General features: G+C 39.1%; 2 protein-coding genes and 2 non-coding genes across 12 annotated transcripts in view; 1 reads left to right on the top strand and 3 right to left on the bottom strand.

Moving 5' to 3' along the window:
• On the top strand, positions 1–27,739 carry Srr (serine racemase). Of its 7 annotated transcripts, none has more exons than XM_013359795.4 (9): positions 1–124; positions 5,842–6,068; positions 14,087–14,258; positions 18,170–18,296; positions 18,477–18,580; positions 20,280–20,399; positions 20,497–20,571; positions 21,007–21,216; positions 21,512–27,739. In XM_013359795.4, the coding sequence occupies exons 3-9, from the start codon at positions 14,091–14,093 to the stop codon at positions 21,725–21,727; spliced, it is 1,020 nt and encodes a 339-aa protein (XP_013215249.1). In that variant the 5' UTR covers positions 1–124; positions 5,842–6,068; positions 14,087–14,090; the 3' UTR covers positions 21,728–27,739. The 7 variants fall into 7 exon arrangements, with proteins under 7 accessions (XP_013215249.1, XP_021583841.1, XP_040125226.1 ...); XM_021728166.3 differs by having other exon boundaries at positions 1–119; XM_040269292.2 differs by lacking the exon at positions 14,087–14,258 and having other exon boundaries at positions 5,957–6,068.
• The window catches only part of Tsr1 (TSR1 ribosome maturation factor), a 22,004-nt gene continuing 5,926 nt past the window's right edge, over positions 11,785–27,862 (bottom strand). Inside the window, exons 9-15 of one of the 3 annotated variants that reach the window (XM_013359794.4) lie at positions 26,963–27,125; positions 26,014–26,124; positions 25,178–25,310; positions 23,139–23,252; positions 22,597–22,737; positions 22,414–22,488; positions 17,218–22,282 (exon numbers count right to left, since the gene is read on the bottom strand). In XM_013359794.4, the coding sequence (XP_013215248.1) occupies positions 22,104–22,282; positions 22,414–22,488; positions 22,597–22,737; positions 23,139–23,252; positions 25,178–25,310; positions 26,014–26,124; positions 26,963–27,125 (916 nt within the window). In that variant the 3' untranslated portion in view covers positions 17,218–22,103. Of the gene's footprint in view, positions 12,692–17,217; positions 22,283–22,413; positions 22,489–22,596; positions 22,738–23,138; positions 23,256–25,177; positions 25,311–26,013; positions 26,125–26,962; positions 27,126–27,862 lie in introns of those variants that run through there. The other 2 variants (XM_005327914.5, XM_078042642.1) reach the window with 2 other exon arrangements.
• On the bottom strand, positions 24,962–25,056 carry LOC120884664 (small nucleolar RNA SNORD91 family). The gene has a single exon (XR_005727085.1). It is a non-coding gene; the product is annotated as a small nucleolar RNA SNORD91 family (small nucleolar RNA).
• Positions 25,806–25,900, bottom strand: LOC120884666 (small nucleolar RNA SNORD91 family). Its single transcript, XR_005727087.1, has one exon. It is a non-coding gene; the product is annotated as a small nucleolar RNA SNORD91 family (small nucleolar RNA).

The raw sequence follows: 27,862 nt of genomic DNA on the forward strand, positions 1-27,862 counted from the left end.
TCGAAAGGGGCAGTGCCTTAAAACAAGCCAAAGCTAGAGAGGCGGGCGCTGCGCGTGCGCAGAGGTGTAGTCGGGGGAAGGTGTGCTGAGGCTGGAGGTGAAGGCTCTGCGGCGGTGAGGTGAGGTGAGGAGTGGCGTGGCCTGGCTTAGGCAGGCCAGGTTAGCGTTCGCGGCGGTGGCTGCCAGTGCTGCTATGGTGGCCACTGAGGACATTGGTGCTGGTCTGGGGCTCGGGTGGTCGGAGATACCCCACAATTCGGCCTTCTCCCATCATCTTAGTCCAGAGTCTCCCGTCACAGGCCTGGACTGTACCCCACGCATTTGTTTGGGGGCCTTAAAGATAAGAGCAGTTGCCGGGGCGGTGGCGCACGCCTGTAATCCCAGCAGCTTGGGAGACTGAAGCAGGAGGATGGCGAGTTCAAAGCCAGCCTCAAAAATAGCGAGGCGCTAAACAATTCAATGAGACCCTGTCTCTAAATAAAATACAAAATAGGGCTGGGGATGTGGCTCAGTGGGTCGAGTGCCACTGAATTCAATCCCCAGTACCAGAAAGGAAAAAAAAAAAGATAAGAATAGTAATGATTTTGCCCATTTTTAACATAAGGAAACTGAATCCCAGACAACTGAAGAAATAAATTGTCTAGGGTGTCATAACTGTTGCTACTGTATATCAGCCTTTTTCTTTATGCCAAAACTACATCCCAAACATCCTTACTTTATTTATTTATATATTTTGTGGGGGAGGGGGGGTACCGGGGATTGAACCCAGGCCTTGTGCATGCAAGGCAAGCAAGCACTCTACCAACTAAGCTATATCCCCGAGAACTAAAAAATAAATATTAAAAATTCTCTCTCTCCTCTCTCACTCTCTCTTTAAAAAAAAAAAAAATCATTGTTTAAAAAAATAAAACTCCCAAAATTCGATTTGGGAATTTCTATGTCGATAGGGATTCTTGGGAAGAAAAAAATCACTTCTTTAGATCCCAGGTTGATTTTGTTGTTGTTGTTTTTCCATTTTTAAAATTTAACTAGACCAGAAGACTGGTACTAACCTTTTGACCATGAACCTGTTGTTGTGTGGGGAACTCCCTCCTCCCAAGGCTGCTTACCTCCACAAGTTGCTCCTTCTTATTCCCACACAGTCCATTGGACCCTAAACTCTCAAAATAATAAGTTACCAATTATTCCATAGTCGGAGCCTAAAAGATTTGAACATCCTGACAGAACTCATTAAATTCCTATTATGTGACAGACACTTCACCATCAAAATGTGAAGCCTAAGAAGATAAAGTTAATAAATATGTGATAAGATTCAACAATTCAGCTGGCCTTGGTGGCACTTGCATGTAATCCCAACAACTTTGGAGGCGAGTGCTTTACCACTGAGCTATATCCCTAGCCCCCGTCATTTAAAAAAAAAAAAAAGAAAGAAAAATAATTTGAAACAAGAAACCTTTATTAGGACAAACAAGATGACGAATTTTATGCAACAGTGTCACTGAACTGCAGGTTGGATATGCCAAAAGTTTTTATTGGCAGACAAGCCAAGAAATTTGCCTGGATTTCAGCTGGCTGGATTCCCTGCCAGCAAAAGAAATTAGCAAATGTTTGCTTAACAAAACCAACTTAATGGGCCCAGGTTGTGGCCCAGTGGCAGAGCACTTGCCTTGCACATGTGACACACTGGGTTCCATCCTTAACACTACATAAAAATAAATACACAAAATATTGTGTCCATGTATAACTAAAAAAAAAAATTTAAAAAACTCAAGAAAATTTACCAGAACTCAAGAAAGTAAAGATAATATATATAGGGGCTGGGGATGTGGCTCAAGCAGCAGTGTGCTCGCCTGGCATGCGTGCAGCCCCGGTTCAATCCTCAGCACCACATGCAAACAAAGATGTTGTGTCTGCCAAAAACTAGAAAATAAATATTAAAATTCTCTCTCTCTTTAAAAAATAAATAAATAAATAGATAAACCTTTAAAAAAAGAGAGATAATATATATAAAACTGAATCCAGTATGGTTGCACATGCCTGTAATCCTAGTGACTAGAGAGGCTAAGGTGTAAAGATCAAAAGTTCAAGGCCAACCTGAACAATTTAGACTGTCTCAAAATAAAAAATAGAATAAAAGGGTTGGGGATGTAGCTCAGTGATAGAGCACCCCTGTTCGATCCCCAATACAAATAAATAATAAATAAATAAATACAACTATGAGAAGATAGAAAACCTAGAAAATGGGTCCCAAAAATTAAATATGAGTTCCAAAAGGCATTAATAATTGAGGCAGAGCAATAATAATCAGTGAAAGAAAATCTATTCAATTGATGGGGATTTTTTTGAACTTTCAGATTTAAAGGATTCATGAAATAGGTAAAAACAAAAGACAAATATGTTTAATTGAAAATTTCTGAGTTTTCCATGTACTGACATGGAACAGTCTTCGAGATGTATTGTTTAAAAAAAAAAAAAGATGTATTGTTAGTTGCTTTTCCTTTATAACGTTGTTTTCAGCTGGGCTTGGTGGCACACATCTATGCCTGTAATCCCAGCTACTGGAGATGCTAAGGCAGGAGGATCACAAGTCTGATACCAGATACAGCAACTTAGTGAGACCCTGTCTCAAAAACAAATTTTTTAAAAAAATAGGGCTTTCATACCAACAAAGATGTTGTGTCCGCCGAGAACTAAGAAAAAAATAAATAAATGTTAAAATTCTCTCTCTCTCTCTCTCTGTCCCCCCCTCTCTCTCACTCTCTCTAAAAAAAAAAAAAAAAAAATAGGGCTTTGATGTAGCTCAGTATTCCCTGGGGAGTAGCGCGCGCGCGCGCGCGCGCGCACACACACACACACACACACAAATTATATATACAGTTGATTCTGTGTGCCACAAAATCATCTGTTGTATTTGTAAATTTCTACATGAATATGTCAAAGAGGCGTGGAAAAATGCATACCAACATTTCCAAGTAGTTGCCTTTGTGGAAGAGGGGATTTGATGGTAGAGAGTGAAGGCTCTGTATACTGCTGTAATGTTTTAATTTTTGTATTTTCTTTTGCAGTGCCAGGGATTAGACTCAGGACTTCCCTGATATAGGCAAGCCCTCTACCACTGAGCTATATTCTAAATCCCTGAATTCTTAAAATAGGGATTTGGTCATATAATATGTGGTTAATTAGGGGAAAAAAGATGAATTTGGATAATGGAGGAGTGAGGAGTTCAGTTTTCAAAAATAAATAAATACAAGTCACATTTGCTGAGTACAAAGTAATAAAATTAAAAATAAATAACCAAAATTTTTTTTAAAAAATTCTAACCACTTGAGCTGGGAATACAGCTCAGTTGGTAGAGTGCTTGCCTCTTATGCACAAGGCCCTGGGTTCGACCACCAGCACCACCAAAAAAAAAAAAAAAATTCTAACCATTTGTTAATTTTTTTCCTTTTTTTTTTTTGTACTAGGGATTGAACACAGAGGCACTTTGGCACTTTGCCACTGAGATACTTCCCCAGCCCTTTTTAAACTTTTTAATATATTTATTTATTTGGTCTTCTTGGGGGGGGCGGGGGTACTAGGGATTGAACTCAGGGGCACTTGACCACTGAGCCACATCTCCAGCCCTATTTTGTATTTCATTTAGAGACAAGGTCTCTCTGAGTTGCTAAGTGCCTTGCCGTTGCTGAGCTGGCTTTGAAGAACCCAAGATCCTCCTGCCTCAGCTCCCGAGCCACTGGGCTTAGACATGTACCACCACACCCAGCTGTTTTTTATTTTTGAGACAGGGTCTTGGAGAGTTGCTGAGACTGACCTCAAACTTGCAATCCTCATGCCTCATCCTCTTGAGTTGCTGTGATTACAGGCCAGTACCACCAGTAGCTACTTATAATTTCATAAGTCATGGGTCAAAAAAGAAAACAAAGAGGTCTAGGGTTGTGGCTCAGCAGTAGAACAGCATGCTCGAGGCCCTGGTTTTGAACCTCAGCACCACATAAAAATAAAATAAATAAAAGAAAACAAAACAAAGAGTTGGGGATATTACCCAATGATACAGCACTTGCCTAACATGTTGCCCTGGGTTCGATCCCCAGCACTGGGAAAAAAAAGATAATGGATTCTTTAGAAATTAAGATAAAAAATATATATTGCCAGACAGAATCCATGATATATCATTAAAGCAGTTCTCAGGAAAATATGTATCCTTAAATCCTTTTAGTATTTAAAAAATGAAAATTAAGGGCTGGGGATGTGGCTCAAGCGGTAGCGCGCTCGCCTGTCAGCCTGTCATGCATGCGGCCCAGGTTCGATCCTCAGCACCACATACAAAACAAAGATGCTGTGTACGCCAAAAGCTAAAAAAATAAATATTAAAAAAATCTCAAAAAAAAAAAGAAAATAGGTAAGCTTCAACAAATGTAGAAAAAGATAATAAAGGAAACTATGAGAAAAAGCATAAAGATAAAATTAGAAATTGATAAGAAAAAAACAGTATTTTTATATTGAAAAAAAATGTTACTTGACTGATAGCACTTCTGAATTAATATAAAGAAATGACAATAGCTGGGCTTTGTGACACATACCTGTAATCCCAGCAGCCCAGGAGGATTACTAGTTCAAAGCCAGCCTCAGGAATTTAGTGAGGTCCTAAGCCACTTAGAGAAACCTGTCTCAAAATAAAAAAAGGGTTGGGGATGTGGCTCAGTTGTTAAGCAACCCGGAGTTCAATCCCTGATTCCAAAAAACAACGACAACAACAAAAAGACTTTGTTGAACCTATACATTCTGAGGGGATTCATTGTCCTCAGGCTGGTAACCATAACAAAAAAACAGTTCTTGATAATAAATGAAGAACTGGGGCTGGGGCTGTAGGTCAGGGGCAGAGCGCTTGCCAAGCATGCGTGAGGCACTGGGTTCAATCCTCAGCACCGCATAAAAATAAAATAAAGGCATGCTGTCCATCTACTACCAAAAAAAATTTTTTGAAAAAATAAATTAATTAATTAAAGAACTCATTCTTCAGAAATAGACACTAAAGTGGACACATTTTTGACAAAAAAGAAAGAAAGGACATCTTAAATGGCTTATGAGGAACTGAAATTTAGCTCATTGAATCTCTGGTTTTCCTTTCAAATACTTGTTTCTTCACCAATATTAAATCTCATTAATATATTACCATCAAAGTCAAAATCCTAGAGTTATTCTTGACACCTCTATCTCCCTCATTTGGTCCACAAGCAGTATAGGTCTCTTCTATGTCTATAATGATCATATATGGAATCATCTCCCCAGCTTCTCCCCCTTTCTCTTGAAAACTCCCCTTTACTTCCACTCAAACTTTTTTTTTTCTTTTTTGTCTTTCTCATTGTTCTTCTTTCTTTCTCCCATCACTTCTTCTTTTACTGATCTTTTCCCAGGGGTGCATAGATTTGAGACAGTCATACTCTTTTTTTAAAAAAATATTTATTTTTTTAGTTGTAGTTGAACGTTTATTTCACTTGTTTATTTTTTTTTTTTTAATGTGGTACTGAGGATCGAACCCAGGGTCTCGCACGGATGAGGCGAGTGCTCTACCACTGAGCCACAACCTCACTATCATCAACAAGGCCTTTCTCATTTCATCTTTTACTCTTCATTCCAATTCCCACAAATGTTCCATCCCTTCTCTCTTAGGTAGTAACTTTAATGTGTTTTAATATGTGTCTTTGAATATACATGTATCTTTGAATAATATAAAATGTTGTATGTATGTAAGTGTTTTAAATGTACATAATTGATATTGTGTTATGGATTTCATTATGTTTCTTTTTCATGCTTCTATAAATATTTCTGACTATTGCATAGTATTGTCTTAAACGACCTCACACCCTTGGCCACTGATTGTGGACCAAGATGGACCAGTCAAAGTCCTTACCCAGAATTTTTTGAACTGAAACTGAGAAAGAAAATCCCTCTCCAGTGTGGAAGCTATAAAATGTAAAACACAGGAGCTGTCAGCAGCCACGTGTCCTACCATATGGAAACAGCTGGTCTGCAGTGAAAAAGAAGCCAACATGCAAAAAGCAGCAGAGGTGAGAAACAAGAGTCCTAGAAGCCATCAAGTCCCTGGTTCCAGTTACTCCTGAAGCTTTATATATGCCTGTCTGCCTCCATGATTTGCTCAACTTTTCTTGGATTCTGTGAGCCAGTAAATCTTGACAACCTCATCTTTAGTCTAAACTAGGTCAAATTGGGGTTCTATCATTTGCAACTAAGAGACCCAACTAATTCAAACTCCAAAAAGTCTTTTTATTTTTCCACAGTACCGTTTAATTAAAAGTAGTGAAAAAACACAAAATTTATAATTTTGACCACTTTTAAGTATATAGTTCTTTACTTAAATACATTCCCATTATTGTGCAACCAGTCTCCAAAATACTGTACCCATTAAACCTCTCCTCATTTTCCCAATCCCAACCCCTGGCAACCACCCTTCCTTCCGTCTACAAATTTGACTTCTTTTGGTACCTCATATAAGTGGAATCATGTAGCAGTTGTCTTTTTGTGATTGGCTCATTTCACTTAGCCTAATGTCCTCAACATTCATCCATGTTAATAGCAGATATCAAAATTTCGTCCTTTTTAAGGCCAAATAATATTCCATTGTGGGCTAGGATTGTAGCTCAGTGGTGGAGTGCTTGCCTAGCATGTATGAGGCTCTGGGTTTGATTCTCAGCAAATAAAGGTCCATCAACAACTAAAAAAAAATATTTTAAAAATAATAATATTCCATTGTGTATATATACCACATTATGTGTAGTCTTTTGTCAGCGTTTAGCAAGTGTTGCTTCCACCTTTTGGTTACAAACATGGGTGTATAAATATCTGAGACCCTGCTTTTGATTCTTTTGGGTCTACATCTAGGATTGGGTTCTGGGTTTGTCTTTTTATTTTTATTTTATTTTTTGTAGTATTGGGGGGTTGAACTTTGAAGCCATTTACCAATGAGCCAAAACCCCAGCTTTTTTTACTTTGAGTTATTTGTAAGTTACTGAGGATGACCTTAAACTCTTAATCACAGAATTGTACCACTGTGTGCCAGGCTGTTTACTTTTTTACAGGAGCACTTTTTCATTTGCTTATTGGCCATTTGTACATTCTCCTGGAAAAAATTTTATTGAAGTTCTTTAGCCATTTTAATTGGGTTTGTTTCCAGTATCTTGGGGTTTTTTTGTTTTTCCACTTTAGCCATCTAGGCCCCCTTTATCTTTCATATAGAGAACCAAATACCCCTTCATTGGACTCTCTGATTCAACTCTTGTACCCTTCCTTTTTATTCACCATAACATAACCAGTTAGTTTTCTAAAACTGACTGGGCTTGGTAGTGCACACCAATCATATTTATTTTTTTACATTATTTATTATACATCTGCCACTAGGATAGTAAGCTTCATGAGGGCAGGAACAAGCATATTTTTCTAACACTATCTCCAGACCAAATAATAGCTAATATATAGAGGGTACTAAATATTTATTGATAAAAAGAATGAATGAGCTGGGTTTGTGGCTCAGTGATAAACAGAATGAATGAATAAACAAACCTCAGAGGGCTGGGGTTATGGCTCAGCGGTAGAGCACTCACCTAGCACGTGCAAGGCCCTAGGTTCGATCCTCAGCACCACATAAAAATAAAGATATTGTGCCCATCTACAACTAAAAAATAAAATATTAAAAAACTCAGAGAGGCTGTTTTGAAATATTAATATGTATAACTTTATACTAATAAATTTGAAAATTTAAGGTCAATTGTCACAAAATGTTATTATTTCTGGGTTTGGTTAAACTATACATGTAATCCCAGCTATGTGGGAGGTGCAGGCAAGAGGATCATAAGTTCAAGGCCATCTGGACAACTTAACAAGACCCTGGCTAAAATAAAACAAACAATATTTTTTAAAGGGTTGGGGCTGGGCACAGTGGCTTACACCTATAATCCCAACAGCTCCAAAGGCCAAGACAGGAGGATTCCAAGTTCAACGCCAGCCTCAGCAGTTTAGCAATTTGCCCAGACCCTGCCTCAAAATAAATAAATTAAAAGGGCTGGGGTGGAGGTGGACTGGGGTTGTGGCTCAGTGACAGAGTGCTTGCCTCGAATATGTGAGGCACTGGGTTCCATCCTCAGCACCATGTAAAAATAATAAAGATATTGTGCCCGTGTATAACTAAAAATACATTTAAAAATCGGGGAGAGGCTAGGTATGTGGCTTAGTGATAAATCTCCCCTGGGTCCAATCCCTGGTACCCAGAAACAACCACCAAACAATGGGGAAGGAAACAGCTGCACATTATTTCCCTAAAGCCATCGTTATTGGCCTGTCAGTTGGTGACCCAAGATGGTCCACTTTGAATCCCAAGACTCAATAGGAAGAGATACTCTTCTTTTTTAATTGTTTGTTTTTAGGGTTTGGGGAGAATTGTATGTTTTTTGTTTTGTGGTACTGGGGATTGAACCCAGGGATCTCACATGCTGGGCAAGCACTCTACCACTAAGCTGCATCCCCAGCCCTTCAGCAGCTAAGAGCTCCTGGATCCTTGTGAAAGCTAAGAATGAAATCAGCATAGAAAAGTGAGATCTGAAAGCTAAAGTGCAATTTTTTTTTTTTTTTGAGTCAGGGTCTCACTAAGTTGCCAAGGCTAACCTCAAACTTATCCATCCTCCTGTCTCATCCTCATTAGTAGCTAAGATTACAGGTATGTGCCACCACCAACCCTCATCCCCAGTCTTGTTTATTTTTTACTTTGAAAAAGGGTGTAACAAAGTTGCAAAGGGCTTTACTATTTGTTGAGGCTGGCCTGGAACCTGTAATCCTCAAGCCTCTCAAGTCACTGGGATTACAGGTTTGGTCCACTGTGCTCAGCTATAACCATGTCTTAAAAGTATTGTATGACCAACTATGTTAAACCACATCTGAAGCTAGGAAGAAGAAAAAATATATATAAGGATGAGGAGTATCAACTACAAAACTCAGTCTAACAAGGTAATCTAGTCAAGTAGCCTATTATGTAATAAATGTTCAAAAGTTATTAGTATGTAATCATCAGCACGTAATTTTGAAATATAATGGGAAAAATACCTCAAAAGCAACAAAATTACATTGTACTTAGGAATAAATTTAATCAGATACATACAAGACACATAACTATGAAAACTCTTGAGAAATCTAAAGCAAAAAGTCTACTAAATTAAAAGTCACCTATATTCACAGGAAGACTAAGTATTTTAAAACATCAATGATCACTGGGCACAATGGCACACACCTTTAATCCCAGTGATTCAGGAGGCTGAGGCAGGAGGAACGTAAATTCAAAGGCAGCCTTAGCCACTTGGCAAGATCCTAAGCAAATTTAGTGAGAACCCGTCTCAAACATAAAGAGCTGGGGATGTGGCTTAGTGGTTAAGTGTCCCTGGGTACCATCACTGGTACCAAAAAATAATAATAAGATGTCAATGATGTCCCACTTCATTTGTTTTAATAATAGTGGAATTTCTGGTAGCCTTGCTAAAGGAATTCTGAAATTCACTTGAAAGAATTGATTTGTGAGAAAAGCCAGCAAGTTTTAGAGTGAGTTCTTCTTTAGGAAGAACTTATTAATTCAGTGCATCCCTGGAAAAGGAATTGGCAGTCTGATAAATGGAATAAAATACAAAAGCCCTAAAACAAATTTATTTCCTAATAAGTGTGGCATTTCGGGGGGGGGGGGGAGTGATTCCTCTGATGCCAGGCCATGGTGGCACAGGCTTGTAATTCTGGTGAGTTGAGTGTCTGATACAGAAGGATCACATGTTCAAGTCAGCCTCAGCAATTTAGCAAGACCTTGTCTCAGAACAAAAAATAAAAACGGGGTAGGTGATGTAGTGGTTCAATCCCTAGTAACATAACAAAAAACAAATGAGTCCTCTGAAATCATCTGTAAGTAGTATGTTAAAGTTAACAGAAGAGAGCCAGGTACACTTGTAATCTCAGTTAAATCAGGAGGCTGAGATAAGAGAGTTGTAAATTTGAAGCCAACCTGGGCAATTTAAGAAGATTCTTTCTCAAAATAAAAAGGGCAAAGGGATAGGGTTATAGCTCAGTGGTAGAGTGCTTGCCTAGCACATGTGAGGCACTGAGTTCAATTCTCAGCACCACATAAAAATAAATATTGTGTCCATCTACAACTAAAAAAGAATACTTTAAAAAAAGGGGGGGGGGTTAGGAGTCCCTGGGCATTTGCGCACACCTGTAATCCTAGCAGCTCTTGAGTTCAAAGCCAGCCTCAAGCAATTTAGAGAAGCCCTAAACAACTCAGTGAGACCCTGTCTCTAATAAAATACAAAATATGGCTAGGGATGTGGCTCAGTGGTTGAATGCCCTTAGTTCAACCCCTGGTACCCGCTCCTTCCCCCGCCAAAAAAGGGCTAGGGATGTAGCTAAAATGGTAGAGTACCTGCAGGTTCAATCTTCACTATCACAAAAAATAAAAAGATCTGACTAGGCTGGGACTGTAGATTAGTGGCAGAGCACTTGCCTAGCATGTGTGAGGCACTGGGTTCAATCCTTAGCACCACATATAAAAAAATAAAGGGGGCTAGGGTTACAGCTTAGTGGTAGAGTGATTGCCTAGCACGTGTGAGGCACTGGGTTTGATCCTCAACACTACACATAAATAAAGGCATTGTATCCATCTACAACAAAAATTACTTTTTAAAAAATAAAGGAGTTCTACACCTACCAAAAAAAATTTTTTTTTAAGGATTTACTAAAGAACAACTGGCCAGTAAACATACAGAAAAATGTTCATTCACAGAAATTAATGTAAATTAAAACTACTAGACATTTAAATTGGCAGATAAAATGATATAGCTAGGATGAAGGAACACGGACATTCTTAAATGCTGTCGGAAGTATAAATTAATGTGCTGTACAGCCCTTCTGGATATCAGTTTGGCAGTAAGTATCAAGTGTCTGACACACAGGCTGGGGATGTGGCTCAAGCAGTAGCGCACTCGCCTGGCATGCGTGCAGCCCAGGTTCGATCCTCAGCACCACGTACCAACAAAGATGTTGTGTCCGCCGAGAACTAAAAAATAAATATTAAAAATATTCTCTCTCTCTCTCTCTCTCTCTCTCTCTCTCTCTCTCTCTCTCTCTCTCTCTACCTGCTGCACTTCAAGTGAATTAAATTTGTGCAGGCCTTTTGATGCAGAAAGCTATTTAATGAAATCTACTCTAAGGATGTACTGAAGTACAGAAACATCTCTAAACATTCAAATAAGAGTTATGTAAAAGTTAAATTATGGTGTTTTTTGTTTTCCAGCACTGGGGATTGAACCCAGGGATGCTTTACCACTGAGCTACATCCCAGCCTTTTTTAAATTTTTTTGAGACAGAATCTCACTAAGTTGCCCAAGCTACCCTTGAATTTGCAGTCCTGCCTCAGCCATCCAAACTACTGGGATTACGGGCATAAGCTGCCTCACCTAGCTAAATTATGGTATTTTTGTGAAAGGAATATAATGAAGTCATTTTAATGTAGCTGGGTGTGGTGGCATGCACCTGTTGTCCCAGCATTCAGGAGGTTGAGGTGGAAGACTCACTTGAGTCTAGGAGTTTGGACCAGCCTCGTCAACATAGTAAGGCACCATCTCAGAGAGAGGGGAAAAAAAAAAAAAACTGGGGCTGGCCACAAATATGTATCTTGATAAGATACAGATATTCATAATATTGTTTGCAAGTATTCAACTGACACCAATCTCTCAGTCTCAGTGAATCAGCCAGGAGGAGAGTTTTTTTTTATTTTAACAGAAATAATGTATATTAGCACATCTACATATAATTACTTTCTGTAGAATTGGAGATACACGATATAAGATATACATTTCTGTTTGTGCAAGACTATTACATGTTTTTAAGGATTTTCACACTACTCAAAATATGTATATCCCATTATTTGTTATTCATTTTCTTATTGACAGACACTTTGTACTTTTTCTGCTTTCTGCTATTATAAATAATAGTGCAATAATATTCTTATAATTTTGCATTTATGTATGAGTATTTTTGTAGATAGACCAAAGTATACACATTTTCAATTTTGACAGATCATTGTCAACTTGTCAGCCTCAAAAAGCTGTACCAATTTATACTTCCATCAAGTACATGTGAAAGCACCAATTTTGCTAAACTATCTTTGCTATTGAAATTTATCACATTTTCTTTCCAGTTCCATAATCTAATTAATGAAAATTGAATCTTATGATCACATTTATTTGCACTACTGAGTACTAATGAGGATAGCATATTTTTTTTCTTAAATGGGAAAGAAAATTAAAAAGCTTCAGAGAAAAAGATTGGAACACCTAAGTTTGTCTATATAATGCTACATATAGGAACAGTTAAAAGATAAGAATAAATTAAAAGTACATCTGTATCAGTAAAATACTTAATTTTTTGAAAGTGTCCCTATAACTCATAGGAAAGAAAAATAACAGTAGAAAAATTTAGGGAGTACATAAACAGGATTTCTCAGTTAAAAATGCTAATGACCAATAAGAATATATAAATGTGGGGCTAGGGATGTGGCTCAAGCGGTAGCGCGCTCGCCTAGCTTGCGTGCGGCCCGGGTTCGATCCTCAGCACCACATACAAACGAAGATGTTGTGTCCGCCGAGAACTAAGAAAAAATAAATAAATGTTAAAATTCTCTCTCTCTGTCCCCCTTTTTTAAAAAAACAAAAAAAGAATATATAAATGCTATCCTCATTAGGAGGAGACTTTTGATCTGCCAGCCTGAAGCAGTCATATAAGACTAGATTAAGGGATCAGTCAGGAGCAGTGGCACATGTCTGTAATCCCAGTGACTCAGAAGGCTGAAGCAAGAGGATCTCAAGTTTGAAGCCAGCCTCAGCAGTTTAGCAAGACCCTAAGCAATGTAGCAAAACCCTGTCCCTAAAATAAAGAGCTGGAGATATTGCTCAGTGGTAAAGCACCCCTGGGTTCTAAAAATAATAATAATAATAATAAGCAATCAAAGTCTCCAGGGAAAAATGAGAGAAATCTGGGGGTGAAGGGAGAGATACTAAGTCTTAAAGGAAGTGCCCATAAACTGTAGAAATGCAGGAAGCACCCAGAACAATTACAATTCCTTAATGACACACCCTTTAGCATCCTTGAACCCTGCCCTTGTAACATAAGGTCAAGCACAGGGAAAACTGGTGAGAAATTCTGCAGCTCCACTAGACACTATGGTGCATGCCTGTAGGCTCAGGAGGCTGAGATAGGAGGATCCTAAGTTCAAAGCCAGCCTAAGCAACTTAGGCTCTAAGCAATTTAGTGAGTTGCTTAGAGACAGTGAGACTCTGTCTCTAAATAAAATATAAAAAGGGCTGGGGATGTGGGGATTGAACTGAGGGACACTTATCCCAGCCATATCCCCAGCCCTTTTTATTTTTTGAGTCAGGATCTTGCTAAATTGCTTAGGATCTCACTAAGTTGCTGAGGCTGGCTTTGAACTTTCGCTCCTCCTGCCTCAGCCTCCCAAATTACTGGGATTACAGATATGCAACACGCCCAGCAAAAAAAGAATGATTTTTAAAAATAAAATTTTAAGTCAGGCATGGTGGCATGCACTAGTAGTCCTAGTACTCAGTAAGCTGAAGTAGGAGAATCCCTTGAGCCCAGGAGTTAGAGACTAGCCTGGGCAACATAGCAAGACCCTGTTTCAAAATTAAGGCAAAAATTATATATTTATTTTGAACCCAGTTCATTCAAGCAGCTTCACAAAATGCTTTTCATCAGATACAGACCAGTGGCACTGTCAAGATATATAGTATGAGTGAGGGAATGACTTTAGCTTCCATAAGTAACATCAGTTTATTTCCTATAAAGCTTCACCAAAAAACTTAATTTCCGTTACAAGTCACAGAAATTCTGGCATTCCAGGAATGGAGACAGTTCCACATAGAACCACAATCCCCATTTCTCTTCTGTATTACGCATTTTCAAAGCTTTCAACAAATTCATTTTTATCAGACTTTGTTTTGACTTCTTGCTTATTCTTGGGTTTCAGAACCATGTGTGCTCAGTACTGCATCTCCTTTGCTGATGTTGAAAAAGCTCACATCAACATTCGAGATTACATCCATCTCACACCAGTGCTAACAAGCTCTATTTTGAATCAAGTAGCAGGACGCAATCTTTTCTTCAAATGTGAAGTCTTCCAGAAAACTGGATCTTTTAAGGTAAAAGTTTCTTTTGTTAGTGTATTGTGAATGTTTTCAAGCCCTCTTAACGTATAAATTTATTTGATTCTCCAGACCATCCAGGGATTTGGGAGGATCACAAGTTTGTGGTTGGCCTCAACGATTTAGTGAGACCCTATCCAAAATATAAAATAAAAGGGGCTGGGGATGTCACTCAGTGGTGAAGTACCCCTGGGTTCAATACCAAAAAAAGGAACTTATAACATTTGAAATAATAGGGTGCAAAAATTTTATTTTTTATTTATTTTTTTGAGAGGAGAGAGAGAGTGAGGAGAAAGAGAGAGAGAATTTTAACATTTTATTTCTTAGTTTTCGGCAGACACAACATCTTTGTTTATATGTGGTGCTGAGGATCGAACCCGGGCTGCACGCATGCTAGACGGGCGCGCTACCCCTTGAGCCACATCCCCAGCCCCCGGTGCAAAAATTTTAAGTTCTGATTACCTAGCATCATAGTGCTGATAAGCCACTTAATCTAAAAATCCCTTATAAAAGAATTATATACACTTATGGGGGGATATTTGGATAATTATACTATACATAATCATTTATTTATTGTCTAAAGTAGGACAAAGGGGGAATTTCTAATGAAAAAATCAGGACAATGCAGTGACATGTACCTGTAGTCTCAGGTACACTGGGATCTCAACATGAAGATCATTTGAGCCCAGGAATTCAATGCCAGCCTGGGCAACACAGTGAGATCCCATTTTCCTCTAACTTTTTTTCCCCCCTATACTAGGTATTGAATGCAGAGCGCCTTGTATTTAATAGACAAGTACTCTCCTCTTAGCTTTGTCCAAATATTTTTTTTTCCTTTTTCTTTGAGGTCTGCATAGGATGGCCTGGAACTTAAAATCCTTTTGCATCAGCCTCCCTCCCTTACCCCAGTAGCTGGGATTACAGGTATTTGCCACCATGCCCAATGAGATCCCTTTTTTTTCTTTTTTTTTTAAGAATAAGACAGCCAGGTGTGGTGGCTCTGGAGGCTCAGGGAGGAGGATCGTGAGTTCAAAGCCAGCCTCAGCAATTTAGCAAGGCCCTAAGCAATTCAGTGAGAACCTATCTTTAAATAAAAAATACAAAAAAGGTCTGGGATGTAGCTCAGTGGTTAAGTGCCCCTGAGTTCAATACCCAGTACAAAAAAAAAAAAACAAAAAAAACAGCCAGGGCTGGGGTTGTGGCTCAGCAGAGCGCTTCCCTAATATATGCGAGGTCCTGAGTTCCATCCTCAGCACCACATAAAAATAAACAAACAAAATAAAGATATTGTGTGCAACTACAACTAAAAAATTTAAAAAAAAAACAACAGCCAGACATGGTGGTGCACACCTGTAATCCCAGTGGCTCAGGAGGCTGAGACAGGAAAATCACAAGATCAAAGCCAGCCTCAGAAACTCAGAGAGGCCTTGTCTCTTAATAAAATACAAAAGGGGCTGAGGATGTGGCTCTGTGGTTTAATCTCCAGTACCAACAAAACAAAAACGACAAAAATAGAGATCAACCTGGACTATTTCAGGAAAAATGTAGTGTATGTAACCCAGGTTTAAGCATCCATTTTGTGTCAACTTGCTACATATACACACTGATTGATACCTTTTGAGTATAAAAGATCTAAATCTAGCCAAACACTCCATAATAAAATCTTTTTCTACAAAATGTCAATGCCTTCCCTATGCATAGATATGCTTCTATGTGTTAACTTACAACCAAAATCTTCTGATCATTAGGTGAGCTTTAAGATCCTTTCAGGGGGAAAGTGTGCAAGGTGCATTTAGCAATATAGTACCTATTAACTGAGAGGTGGTTTTGGTTTTTGTACTGGGGATTGAGCACCATGGGTGCTTTACCACTGAGCAGCATGGCATCCTCAGTCCTTTTTATTATTATTATTTTTAAATACTGAGACAGTATCAAAAATATTGAGATAGGGTCTCACTAATTTGCTCAGGCTGGATTTAAACTTGGCATCTTCCTGCTTCAGCCTCTGAAATAGCTGGAATTACAAGTGTGTATCACTACACCTGACTTAGCACATATAATTATATACAGTGTGTAATACTTAAAAAGAAACAACTTACTGATGTATTTACTATACTTTTTTTAATATTTGTTTTTTAGTTGTAGGTGGACACAATAACCTTTATTTTTATATGGTGCCTAGGATCGAACCCAGTACCTCACATATGCTAGGCAAGCATTTCTACTACTGGGCCACAACCCCAGCTCCCTATACTATACTTATTATTGTATTAGAGTATACGCCTCTTTTATTTTACTTATGTTTTTGGTGGTGTTGGGTCCTCCTGCATGCTCAGGACATGGTCTACCAGTAAACTATGTCTCCAGTCCTACTGTTTCCACTTAAAAAAAAAAAAAAAAAAAGTTGGGGGGAGACCTGCAGAATGGTGCATGCTTGTAATCCCAGAAATTTGGGAGGATTGTAAATTCAAGGGCAATCTCTACAATTTAAGGTTCTAAGCAACTTAGTGAGACCCTGTCTCAAAATAAAAAGTGTTAGTGATGTGGTTCAGTGGTAGATAGAGTGCCTCTTGTGTTTTATTAAAAAAAAAAAAAAGGATGGGTTATGGATGTACCTCAATGGCAGAGAACCTTTGAGAGTTCAATCATCAGTGGGGTGGGGGGGGGGACCATGTTGAGCTGGGGGGATGGAGTTCAGCTATACAGCATTTTTTAAAAACATTTATTTTTTTAGTTGTGGGTTCACACAATACTTTTTTTTTTAATGTGGTGCTGAAGATTAAATCCACTGCCTCAAGCATAGTAGGCAAGCGCTCTACCTCTAAGCCACAACCCCAACCCCTATAAAGCATTTATTTTTGAGACCCTAAGTTTGGTCCCAGCACTACCGAAGGGGGGGGGGGAAGCTTACAGAATAAGGATGTAAAGAGAAATTTTTTTAAATATTTTTTTTCAGTTTTCGGTGGACACCTTTATTTTATGTGGTGCTGAGGATCGAACCCAGTGCCCTGCGCATGCCAGGCGAGCGCATTACCGCTTGAGCCACATCCCCAGCCCAAGAGAAAATATTTTTGTACAGCTAAATGCACTGTTTTAAGCTAAGGGTTTTACAAGAGTTGAAAAGCTAAGCAAATCTAATTAAGTAAAAAAAAAAAATTACACTAAGTTAGGGTTAGTTTATTATTTTAGAAAAATACTGTTTTAAGGTCAGGCATGATAGCATATGCCTGTAATCATAGCTGCTGGGGAGGCTTAGGCAGAAGAATCCAAGTTTAATGCCAGTTTAGGCAATTTAGCAAGACCTTTCTCAAAATAAAACAAGGGTATCGCTGAGTTCTACCCCTAGTACTTAAAAAAAAAAAAAGAAACAATAAATTTAGTGTAGCTTGAATGTTTGGTCTTCAGTAGTGCACAAGGTCTTATATATTGTCCTATACAGGTATATCATTTTTAATCTCTTTTTTTTTGGAGGGGGGCCCTGGGGATTGAACCCAGGTGCACTGTATCACTGAGCTATATTCCCAGTCCTTTTTATATGTTGAGATAGGGTCTCGCTAAATTACTAAGATTGACCTCAAATTTGTGATCCTCTTTCCTCATTCTCACCACCATACCCAGCTACAATTTTTATCTTTTATATTATTTTTACAGTACTTTCCTGTTTCTGTACACAAGTACTTACCATTGTGTTACAATTACCTATAGTATTCAGTTTAGTACAGTAATATGCTGTACAGGTTTGTAGCTTAGGAGCAATAGGCTATACCACACTTCCTAGGTTATGTAGTAGGCTCTATAATGTTTGCACAATGAAATTGCCTGAGAATGCACTTCTCAAACTTGCTCCCATCAAGGGAACAAGTAAGGGATGCATGACCATACATTAATTCACCATCCCTCTTTTCCAGATTCGTGGGGCGCTTAATGCCATCAGAGGCTTAATTCCTGCCACCTTAGAAGGGAAGCCCAAAGCTGTTGTTACTCACAGCAGTGGAAATCATGGCCAGGCTCTCACTTATGCTGCTAAACTGGAAGGTACTTGATAACTTCTCAAGGTAGTCATTAGAGTGAGTGGAAAAGTGTCCTTAATTTTCATTCAGAATGGTGACAGCTATGGGGTCAATTTCCAAAGGAGTCTCTGATTACAAGCAAAATGAACAAAAGTTTCTATCCAAAATTCTCCTGACTTCTGCTAACATGTTTTTCCTCTCCCAGGGATTCCTGCTTATATTGTGGTACCCCACACAGCTCCCAACTGTAAAAAACTGGCAATACAAGCCTATGGAGCCTCTATAGTTTACAGTGAACCAAGCGATGAGGTAAAGAAAGCAGTGTTCAGCACCACCTAAACAGCTTCATTTGACCAACCACTCTTCCTACTATACTGGATGCTCCTTCTCAGTCTTGTTTCCTCTTCACCTCTGTTAGCATGCCCAAACTTTTCTCTATCTATACTCATTTGTATCATTTTAAATTTTCACCTCTACTCCAATACCTCCAGACTTGTATACCCAACTTTCTCACTTGGATATCTTGAAGCTACTCAAACATCTCAGAAGTTACTGTTTCTCCACCTTACCTCCCCCAATACTAGGGATTGAATTCAAGTGCACTCTACCACTGAGTCACATTTCCAGCGCTTTCTTAATTTTTGAAACAAGAGTCTCACCATGTTGCTGAGACTGTAACTTTTGCTCCTCTCCTGCTTCAAAATCACTAGGATTAAACCATGCCCATCTATAAAGTAACTGTATCTAAAACAAAACTCCTCATCTTACTCCCCAAATTGTTCCCCTTTGTCTTTCATCTTGGTAAATGGCAATTTATCCTTTTAGTTGCTAGAGGAAATCAACACTATTACACCCCACATCCAATTCTGTCCTTTCAAAGTGTTTTCACAATCCAACTAGTAACAAGCCTCCGTTAACCATCCTTATTCAGATCATTACCTACATTCAGTAGCCTTACTGGACTCTGCTTCCAGTCTTGCTTCCTGTAGCAAGAACTAGAGCTTCCATTTATTTAGAATTTCTCAACTCAAATCTTCCCATGGTTTCCCACTTTGTACAATGGAAATCAGGTTTTGCTTTTATTTGGGGGCTGGAGATTGAATCCAGGTCCTGACCCCATGCTAAGCACTAAGCATATACTCTACCACTGAGCTACAAACCCCCAACCAAAGTTCTTATAATCATCTTCAGCCTAGATGAACTAGCCCTTTGTTCTGAGGGGGTAAGGAGATAACCAGGGATTGACTCCAGCCCATTTGAGATGGGGGTCTCACTAATTTGCTTAGGGCTTCACTAAAAACCTGAGGCTAGCTTTAAACTCCTGCCTCAGCCTCCAGTGACTAGGATTATAGGCCATGCCACAGCACCTGACCCACTGCTATTTTGTTAAGGGGAGGGAGTGGGAGGGGTACTAGGGATTGAACTCAGGGATCTCACCCCTAAGCCACATCCCCAACCCTATTTTGTATTTTATTTAGAGAGAGTGTTTCACTGAGTTGCTTTAGTGCCTCACTGTTGCTGAGGCTGCCTTTGAACTCATGATACTCCTGCCTAGGAGTTGCTAGGATTAGGTGTATACCACCACACCCAACTCCACTGCTATTTTCTTATCTTATGCCAATCACACTAACTTCTTAGCATTTCCTTAGAAAGACCACTACCCACCTTGGAGACTCTGACCCTATTACCACCTCTTTATATTCTAGAGATCTACTGCACTTGTATAATTTGTCACTTAATCATAGATGTTTCCTGAGTAGTCTTTGTAAGATAAAATTTATTTTTTCTCCATAGTACTTAGACATACATATATTCACTTATATCCCACCCCTATCCTAAAGATATAACTTCTTGAGGGCAGGATTTTTGTTCACCGCTTTACTTATCCCCAGGGACTAAACAAAGTCTGGGAAAAAGTAAGTAGTCAATAGCATTAAAATGACTGAAACTTTTTGGGAACTTTATTAAATGCCTAACCCTAGTAAGCTAAATTAATGTGCTCTTTTAGTCCAGAGAAAAGGTTACAAAAAGAATTTTGGAAGAAACAGAAGGCATCATGGTTCATCCCAACCAGGAGCCTGCGGTGATAGCTGGGCAAGGCACAATTGCCTTAGAAGTGCTGAGTCAGGTAAAACAGCCTAGTTACTTCATATTTTACTGGTGACACTGTTTTGACATACAAAACTGCTCATTAATTGGCCTACTTGTACTTTGTTTTACAAAAGGTTCCCTTGGTGGATGCACTAGTGGTTCCTGTAGGGGGAGGAGGAATGGTTGCTGGAATAGCAATTACTGTTAAGGTAAGAAGACACCTTCTGGAAGACTTCCTGCCTTAGGCAAAAAGGACTTTAGATACCTAATTTAACATTATCCCCAAATGGCCATTACTTGAGATGGAAAGCCTTTCCCTGACTTACTACCCTCTTCATGTATGACAAATTTACAGCATAAAAGCACCTTACAGTCCTTCCCCTGGATCCATCTCCATTATTATTCACACCAGGTACTACCTTTCCCAAAATGACCAAAGCCAATTGTGATCCAGGCATCTAAAACCCAGTATTAGATATACAATTTATTCATAAACTGCTTGAAGGTCATGATTTCATTACATCCATCAAAAGGAAGACTCTTACATAGCCAGAAATGCCCTTTTTCCCCTATTCTGCATACTTTATTTAAGCATGTAGGTAATGCTGTAGTTAGTTGTAAGATGTCTAATATTCCTCTTCCAGGCTCTGAAACCTAGTGTGAAGGTATATGCTGCTGAACCCTTGAATGCAGATGATTGCTACAAGTCCAAACTGAAAGGGGAGCTGACCCCCAATCCTTATCCTCCAGAAACTATAGCAGATGGTGTCAAATCCAGCATTGGCTTAAACACCTGGCCTATTATAAGGGACCTTGTGGATGATGTCTTCACTGTCACAGAGGATGAAATCAAGGTAAGGCTCCAAGAGGAAAAAACCTATAATAGTACAACTTTAAGCATAAGCAACACAACCTTCTCCTGTTGGGAGTAACCACAGGGTGATTTCATGATCTATGGGAGGGTACCCAAGCTGTATTAGGACAAACCTCTGAGGCAAGCAGAGATGAAAGTTGTGTTCTCCACTGGCAAACACACATGCATTAGCAACGAGAAAATTCAGACTAGGCATATATCTTCATTTGGCCTATAGAATTAAACCTTTCCCCTTCTCCTGTTTTGCTAATCCTTACTCACTTCTATACCAACAGTATGCAACCCAGCTGGTTTGGGAAAGGATGAAACTACTCATTGAACCTACAGCTGGTGTTGGAGTGGCTGCTGTGCTGTCTCGGAATTTTCAAGCAGTTTCTCCAGAAGTAAAGAACATTTGTATTGTTCTCAGTGGTGGAAATGTAGACTTAACCTCCTTAAGTTGGGTGAAGCACGCTGAAAGGCCAGCTCCTTATCAGTCTGTTTCTGTTTAATTTTTGTAAAAGAAAGAGATGGGCTTCAGTGTCTCTCTGGATACATGAAATTTTTGTTTTTCATGTTCCCCTCAGGCAGGGCAGCTCAGTGGCAGAGCATTTGCCTGGTATGTGCAAGGACCCAAGTTTGATCTCCAGCACCAAAACATCTTCTTGTAAAGTTTTCAAAGTCCTAATGGAGAACAGATATTTCAGTATATTTAATAGTTTTCTTAGACTAAGTAGAAAAACTTCCATACTTAACTGAGCCAAGATCTTTTGTAAACAGGACAGCATACTGATGGACTAAAGTATAAACTACAAACTGCTCAGTCACAACCTGTAGGACCCATCTTTATAGTGCTAATTATTAACAATAAGAATCCTACTGAATCCATTACTCTATGTCCAATTCAGGCACTGTTGAAGAAATCTCACTTTTCACCCAAGGTACTGGTTCTGGTACATATGGATCGTAAGTCCATTTAGGGAAAACTCGTTTATAAAGATTCATCAGTACTGTGTCCTGAGATTTTAGCTTCCCATCAAAACTGCATTTCATATGGCCATGGGTACCTAGAAACAAACATAACAAAATTGGTCAAATTAAAAAAAAAAAAACTTTAAAGTAGTAAACTTCCAACACAATAGCTATTTAATAGCATAGAGGAAATCTATATAAAATCCCAAATTCCACATTTTCTTACCTAAAGGCTCCCTGATGTGTCCTCTACGGCCCCACTTTGTTCTCAGTTCCACTGGTTTAAACCATAGCACATCCTCTTAGAATGGAGCATACAGAAGACCAAAATGAAATATTTACTCATAATGTAAACACAACCCTCATACCATAAAAGCAATCAGATCCCATCCTCTTCCTTTGTACCTACCTCTATTAAAGAACATATAACGTACTACTGCCATCTTAGTGAAAATTTTGAAAGGATGACCACTCAGAACAACTCTCTTGATGACCATTCTATCTGGATCCACTGACAACAGATGGCCTGTGGCAACAAGGCTGTGCATTCCTAAAGGAGAAAAGGAAAACAACTATTCAGGAGTTTTCAGGCCAAAGCCTTCCTTTATTGTTCTGTTCACTTAAGAGAACGATGCAATATTTTCTTGGAGAAACTACAGTAGGAATGCACAATGCTACCCTGGTCCACAGTAAAGAACCACTAAATGCTATTCCTGCTAAGCCTGTCCCCTAAACATAGCACTCTAAGTAGCCCCTAGTGATTAGCTAAGGTCTACACAGCAAGATAAAACCCAGTTTACCATCCCACAGTGGCTTCAACTCACTGTGAGGGAAAGACTGGTATATCATTATCTTCTCTATTTGCCTTCCAAATCAAAACACCAGAATTGAGAATAGTGATAATCCTATTAAGGACCTGTAAGCCTGTTCACCTCTGAGAACTCAACTTACCGTTGCTTTTCTGCTTGAAAAGCAGCACAGATGCAGGAGGAAAAGTAATTGGTGCATATATCGTCACCACCAAGGCCGCATCAGCAGTCAAGAATCTCTGAAGTTTATGTTTATCTGCTGCCATAACAAAGGATAAAAAAGAAAAGCCAAAACATTTTGAGGTAATCCAGAGGCCTATGAAAAGCTGCATCAGATGTAACTCTTTTTTTGATATTTTGCAATCTGTGGGGGGCGGGGTGTTGCTAGGGATCCAACTCAGGGCTTCAGACACACTAAGTGCTCTACAACTTGTACCTTCATTCCCAGCTCAACTGCAACTCTTAAAGCAAAAGCAATTTGGTTTTCTTTTCTTTCTTTTTTTGGTGTGTGGTGCTAGGGATTGAACCCCAGGGCCTGTGCATGTGAGGCAAGCACTCTAGCAACTGAGCTAAATTCATAGTCTCAGCTTATGTTTCTTTACCCCACTAATTCTCAAGAAATTTTTCCTGTTAACACAGTTGATATATTTAACCCAGTCCTACCCATGATTTTTCTTTTCTTTTTTTTTTTTTAAGTGTAGATGGACACAACACAATGCCTTTTATTTTTAGGTGGTGCTGAGGATCAAACCCAGGTCCTGCCCATGCTAGGTGAGCGCTCTACCGCTAAGCCACAATCCCAGCCCCTACCCATGATTTTTTAACTGAAGACAAAATCTTAGAGCTGAGGCAGAAGGATCACAAGTTCAAGGCTATGGGCAATTAGTGAGACCCTGTCTCAAAATAAAATAATTAAAAGGGCTGGGAATGTAGCTCAGTTGTAAAAGTACCCCTAGGTTCAAGCCCTACTAAAGCTTTTAAGAAAAAAAAGTTCTCCAGGTGAATTCTACTGCTCAACACCCCTACCACATATGAGAATCAGTGCTTTATTGAGACTCTCCTAGATCCATCAGCTCTTAGTCTTGCACAGGGACTGCCAAACATTTTTTTTTTTTTAAAAACCTGGGCACAGTGGCGCATGCATGTATTCCCAGTGGCTCAGGAGGCTGAGGCAGGAGGATCTCAAGTTCAAAGCCAGCCTCAGCAATGGCAAAGGCACTAAATGACTCAGTAAGACCCTATCTCTAAATAAAATACAAAATAGGGCTGGGGGTATGGTTCAGTGGTTAGTGCCCACGTTCAATCCCTGGTACAAAAAAAAAAAAAAAGCTTTTTTTTGTGTGTGGCCATACAGTTTCTGTTCCAACTACTCAACTCTGCCATTTTAACACAAAAGCAGAAAGAAATCATACATTTGGAGATTTGTTTTAAAGCATGACCATGTTCCAATAAAAGTCTGTTTACAAAAACAAGCAGTGGGGCACATTTGACCCAAAGGCCATGGTTTGTTGACATCTGATTTTAATACTAAAGCTAAAGGAAGATAAAATGTTTTAAGGGAAAGAAATCATTTTAGATAACACAGTTGGCTAAATAAAAACTATGCAGAGCACATTAGTGGCTGCATTCATCTCTTCCTCCTATCATTGCTGAAATCTCAGTTAAGGTATGTTCACAAGCCCCCAGGTTAGTGGGCAATACACCTGGCTAGTCCTGAAGTGTAGGAATACAATGATTATTCCCACCAAAAGGATTCTTGGTCACCATGCTCAAACTCTGTCATCTGGTCTTTACACCTCAAAACCCACACTTTTCTTCTTTATCCAATTGTAGGCTACACCCAGCCTCCATCCCTTCACCCACACTGATACTGGCATATCAGATACCAAGATTTCCAAGCAATGACACACCCTTTTTATAAAGCTGCCAACTCTGATTCAAATCCTATTCTAGAATAAATACTCATGGCAGAGAAGCCTCAGCAGCACACAGAAGTTGCATCAATGAGATGTTTCAGACAGGTTCAGACATTTTGAATAAGAACATCATTGGCTCCTAAGCCAGAGTACTGAAAATACCTCTAACACTAGCTATTCTGCACCCAGCGCCCATCAGCAAAAAGTACGGATTCCTAAAAGTCAGTAAGATGGGCTAGAACCCAGAAATTTTCCCACTGCTAACCTGCAGTATGCTGAGAAAATAAAGGTGAGGCTCGGAAACGCCTGAATCCACAGTGGAAAATCAACTCTTCTTTGGCCTTTACAGGTTCAGTATTGCCAGGATTCCTGCTTACCACCATGTTCAACACTGACATCTGAGAACCAATAAGAAAAAAAGCTTCATAGTCTAGGAATAAAACAGCCTAACCTGAAAGGCAGCAAACTAAATGAACATCAGCCACACAATAGAACTGACAATACTAATTCATGGCAAATTATAGAGATGATGGGACACAGGTGTATCCTTTATGTCCATTAACAACTGGCACTAGAACTGAAAATAGGCTTGACCAGAGTTTTCATGCATCCTTCTATGCTAGCTTTTCTTCCCAGATCTAATATTAAAAAGCTTACCATATGCCACAAATACCAGTGGTCTTCAACTCATTTACTTTCCACATCCCTTCAAAATCACTCATTAGACTTCTCTTCCTCAACCTGTACTCACACTAACCAAAAGTCAGAGCTATCAATCACATAACCCCCAAAGTGACAACTACTGGCTACCTAGAGGAGAGATTTGCACTTTGACATAAATCTTCATTTTTAAGATTGCCAATCCCTTGTTCAAAATCTGACCTCAAAAACATACTTAGAGAAGTCTCAGAAACACACAAAGATTACATCACTGAGATGCTTCAGACAGGTTCAGACATTTTGGGTAAAACCATCATTGACTTCTCCATTGTTTTCTGAGTCCTAAGTCAAAAGGTAAAATCCTCACATCCCAATGAACAATGTCATGAATGAGTTAAAAAAAAGTCTCTTAACTCCATTTCCCAAAAGACACTAATTTACCTTCTGTTCATGAGGTAGCAAAGAAAATGCAATCAAAGGTGCTCCTTTCCTGAAGTATTCAACTACTGACAAAGGGACTTCAGAGACATGAAGTGTGACATACCAGCCAACCTGCCAAAAGGAAGCAGAAAACAACCACAGGGTTAACCTTAGAAACATTTCTCCAGGACTGGGAACGTGGTTCAGTAGTAGAGCTTTTGCTTAGGATGTCCCAGGCCCTGGGTTCAATCCCAGCACCAAAATATAATACAACAAGAAATATTTCTCTAAATGTGTGCAAAGTCTCTCAGACTAACCTAAAACCTATACTTATCTTCTGCCTTTCACAGATGCCTCTACTACCCAGATTGAACTTTTTTTTTTGTACCAGCGATTGAACCCAGGGACACTTAACCACTGAGCCACATCCCTAGCCCTTTTTGTATGTCAGAGACAAGCCCTCGCGGATTTGCTTAAGCCCCTGTTAAGTTGCTGAGGCTGGCTTTGAACTGGGGATCCTCCTGCCTCAGCCTCCCCAGCTGCTGGGATTACGATGTACACTACCACACCTGGTGCATATTCAACTTTTTTATTTAATGTCTCTGATATCAATGACTCAATGGCTCCCCTAAATCAGCTATAGGTAGCATAAAACTACATTAAATAGTCAAGCTCATGCCAAGAAAGAGTAAAGCAGGCAACATGGTGGCAATCAAAAGCAAATTATAGTCAGGCATAGCAGCACATGCCTATAATCCCAATGGCTAGGAAAGCTAAGACAGGAAGATCATATGTTTGAGGCCAGCCTCCAAAACTTAGTGAGATCTTAAGAACTACTTAGCAAGACCCTGTCTCAAAAAATAAAAAGGTTTGGGGATATAGCTCAGTGATAAAGCACCCCTTGATTCAATCCCCAGTACCACCCTCCCCCCACCAAAGGCAAATAATGGAGTGGACAATGGACAGATACCTCAGCTCCTTCTTCCTCTTTTTCCTCAATCTCCTTAAAGATTCTTTTCCTAGTATTAGTAAAGTTCTGAAACTGAAAGATCCGAGCATAATCTCGAGGAAGATTTTCCTTAGGATCCCATGGAGATGTCCGGAAGCTCTTAAGGCCTCTGTACTTCTGAAATCTAAAATATAGGAAAATTCAGAGAAATTAACAGACTATATGGTGCTATATAAGACATGACTTTGATAACAGCTAAGGCTCTATTTTTAAAAACTCTAATCACTCTCTCTCAAAATAACCTAATAACTTAAACCAAGACCACATTTTAAAACAGTTTTTTAAAAATGTATTTATTTTTTAGTTATACTTGGACACAATACCTTTATTTTACTTATTTATTTATATGGTGCTGAGGATCGAACCCAGGGCCTCACCCTAGCTAGGTGAGCACTCTACCACTGAGACACAACCCCAGCCCCTTAATTCAGTTTTTAACAACTATTTCAAAAGTATATCCAGACTTCTCACTAAGGATAAAGTATTTACAGTGGCTCCATAACTTAACAAATAAGATCTCTGGTAATAGTCTTAGCACTCTAGTAGCCAACATACACTCTTTGGCTTTAGAGAACTCACTTCCAGAGCAGGCACTATTGTCTATTGCTTCATGCTTTTACTTTTGTTGCCCTCCCAAAGTTCCCCTAAAATCTCCAAACATTCTGTACATATTAGCTCCTACAGAATATTTGTTAAATAACCTTGTTATTTCTCCTTTATTAAAGTCCTGTAACATTAGTTGTACCATAGTCTAAAACTTTATTATATACGACTATTTCCCACGAGTGTTGACTACCCACATAGAATGTTGGCCCTTAACAAACAGGGGACAATGTCTTTTTCTTCTTTTCATCACAGTGA

The sequence above is a fragment of the Ictidomys tridecemlineatus genome, chromosome 3 (genome assembly GCF_052094955.1).
Source record: "Ictidomys tridecemlineatus isolate mIctTri1 chromosome 3, mIctTri1.hap1, whole genome shotgun sequence".
Classification (NCBI taxonomy): domain Eukaryota; kingdom Metazoa; phylum Chordata; class Mammalia; order Rodentia; family Sciuridae; genus Ictidomys; species Ictidomys tridecemlineatus.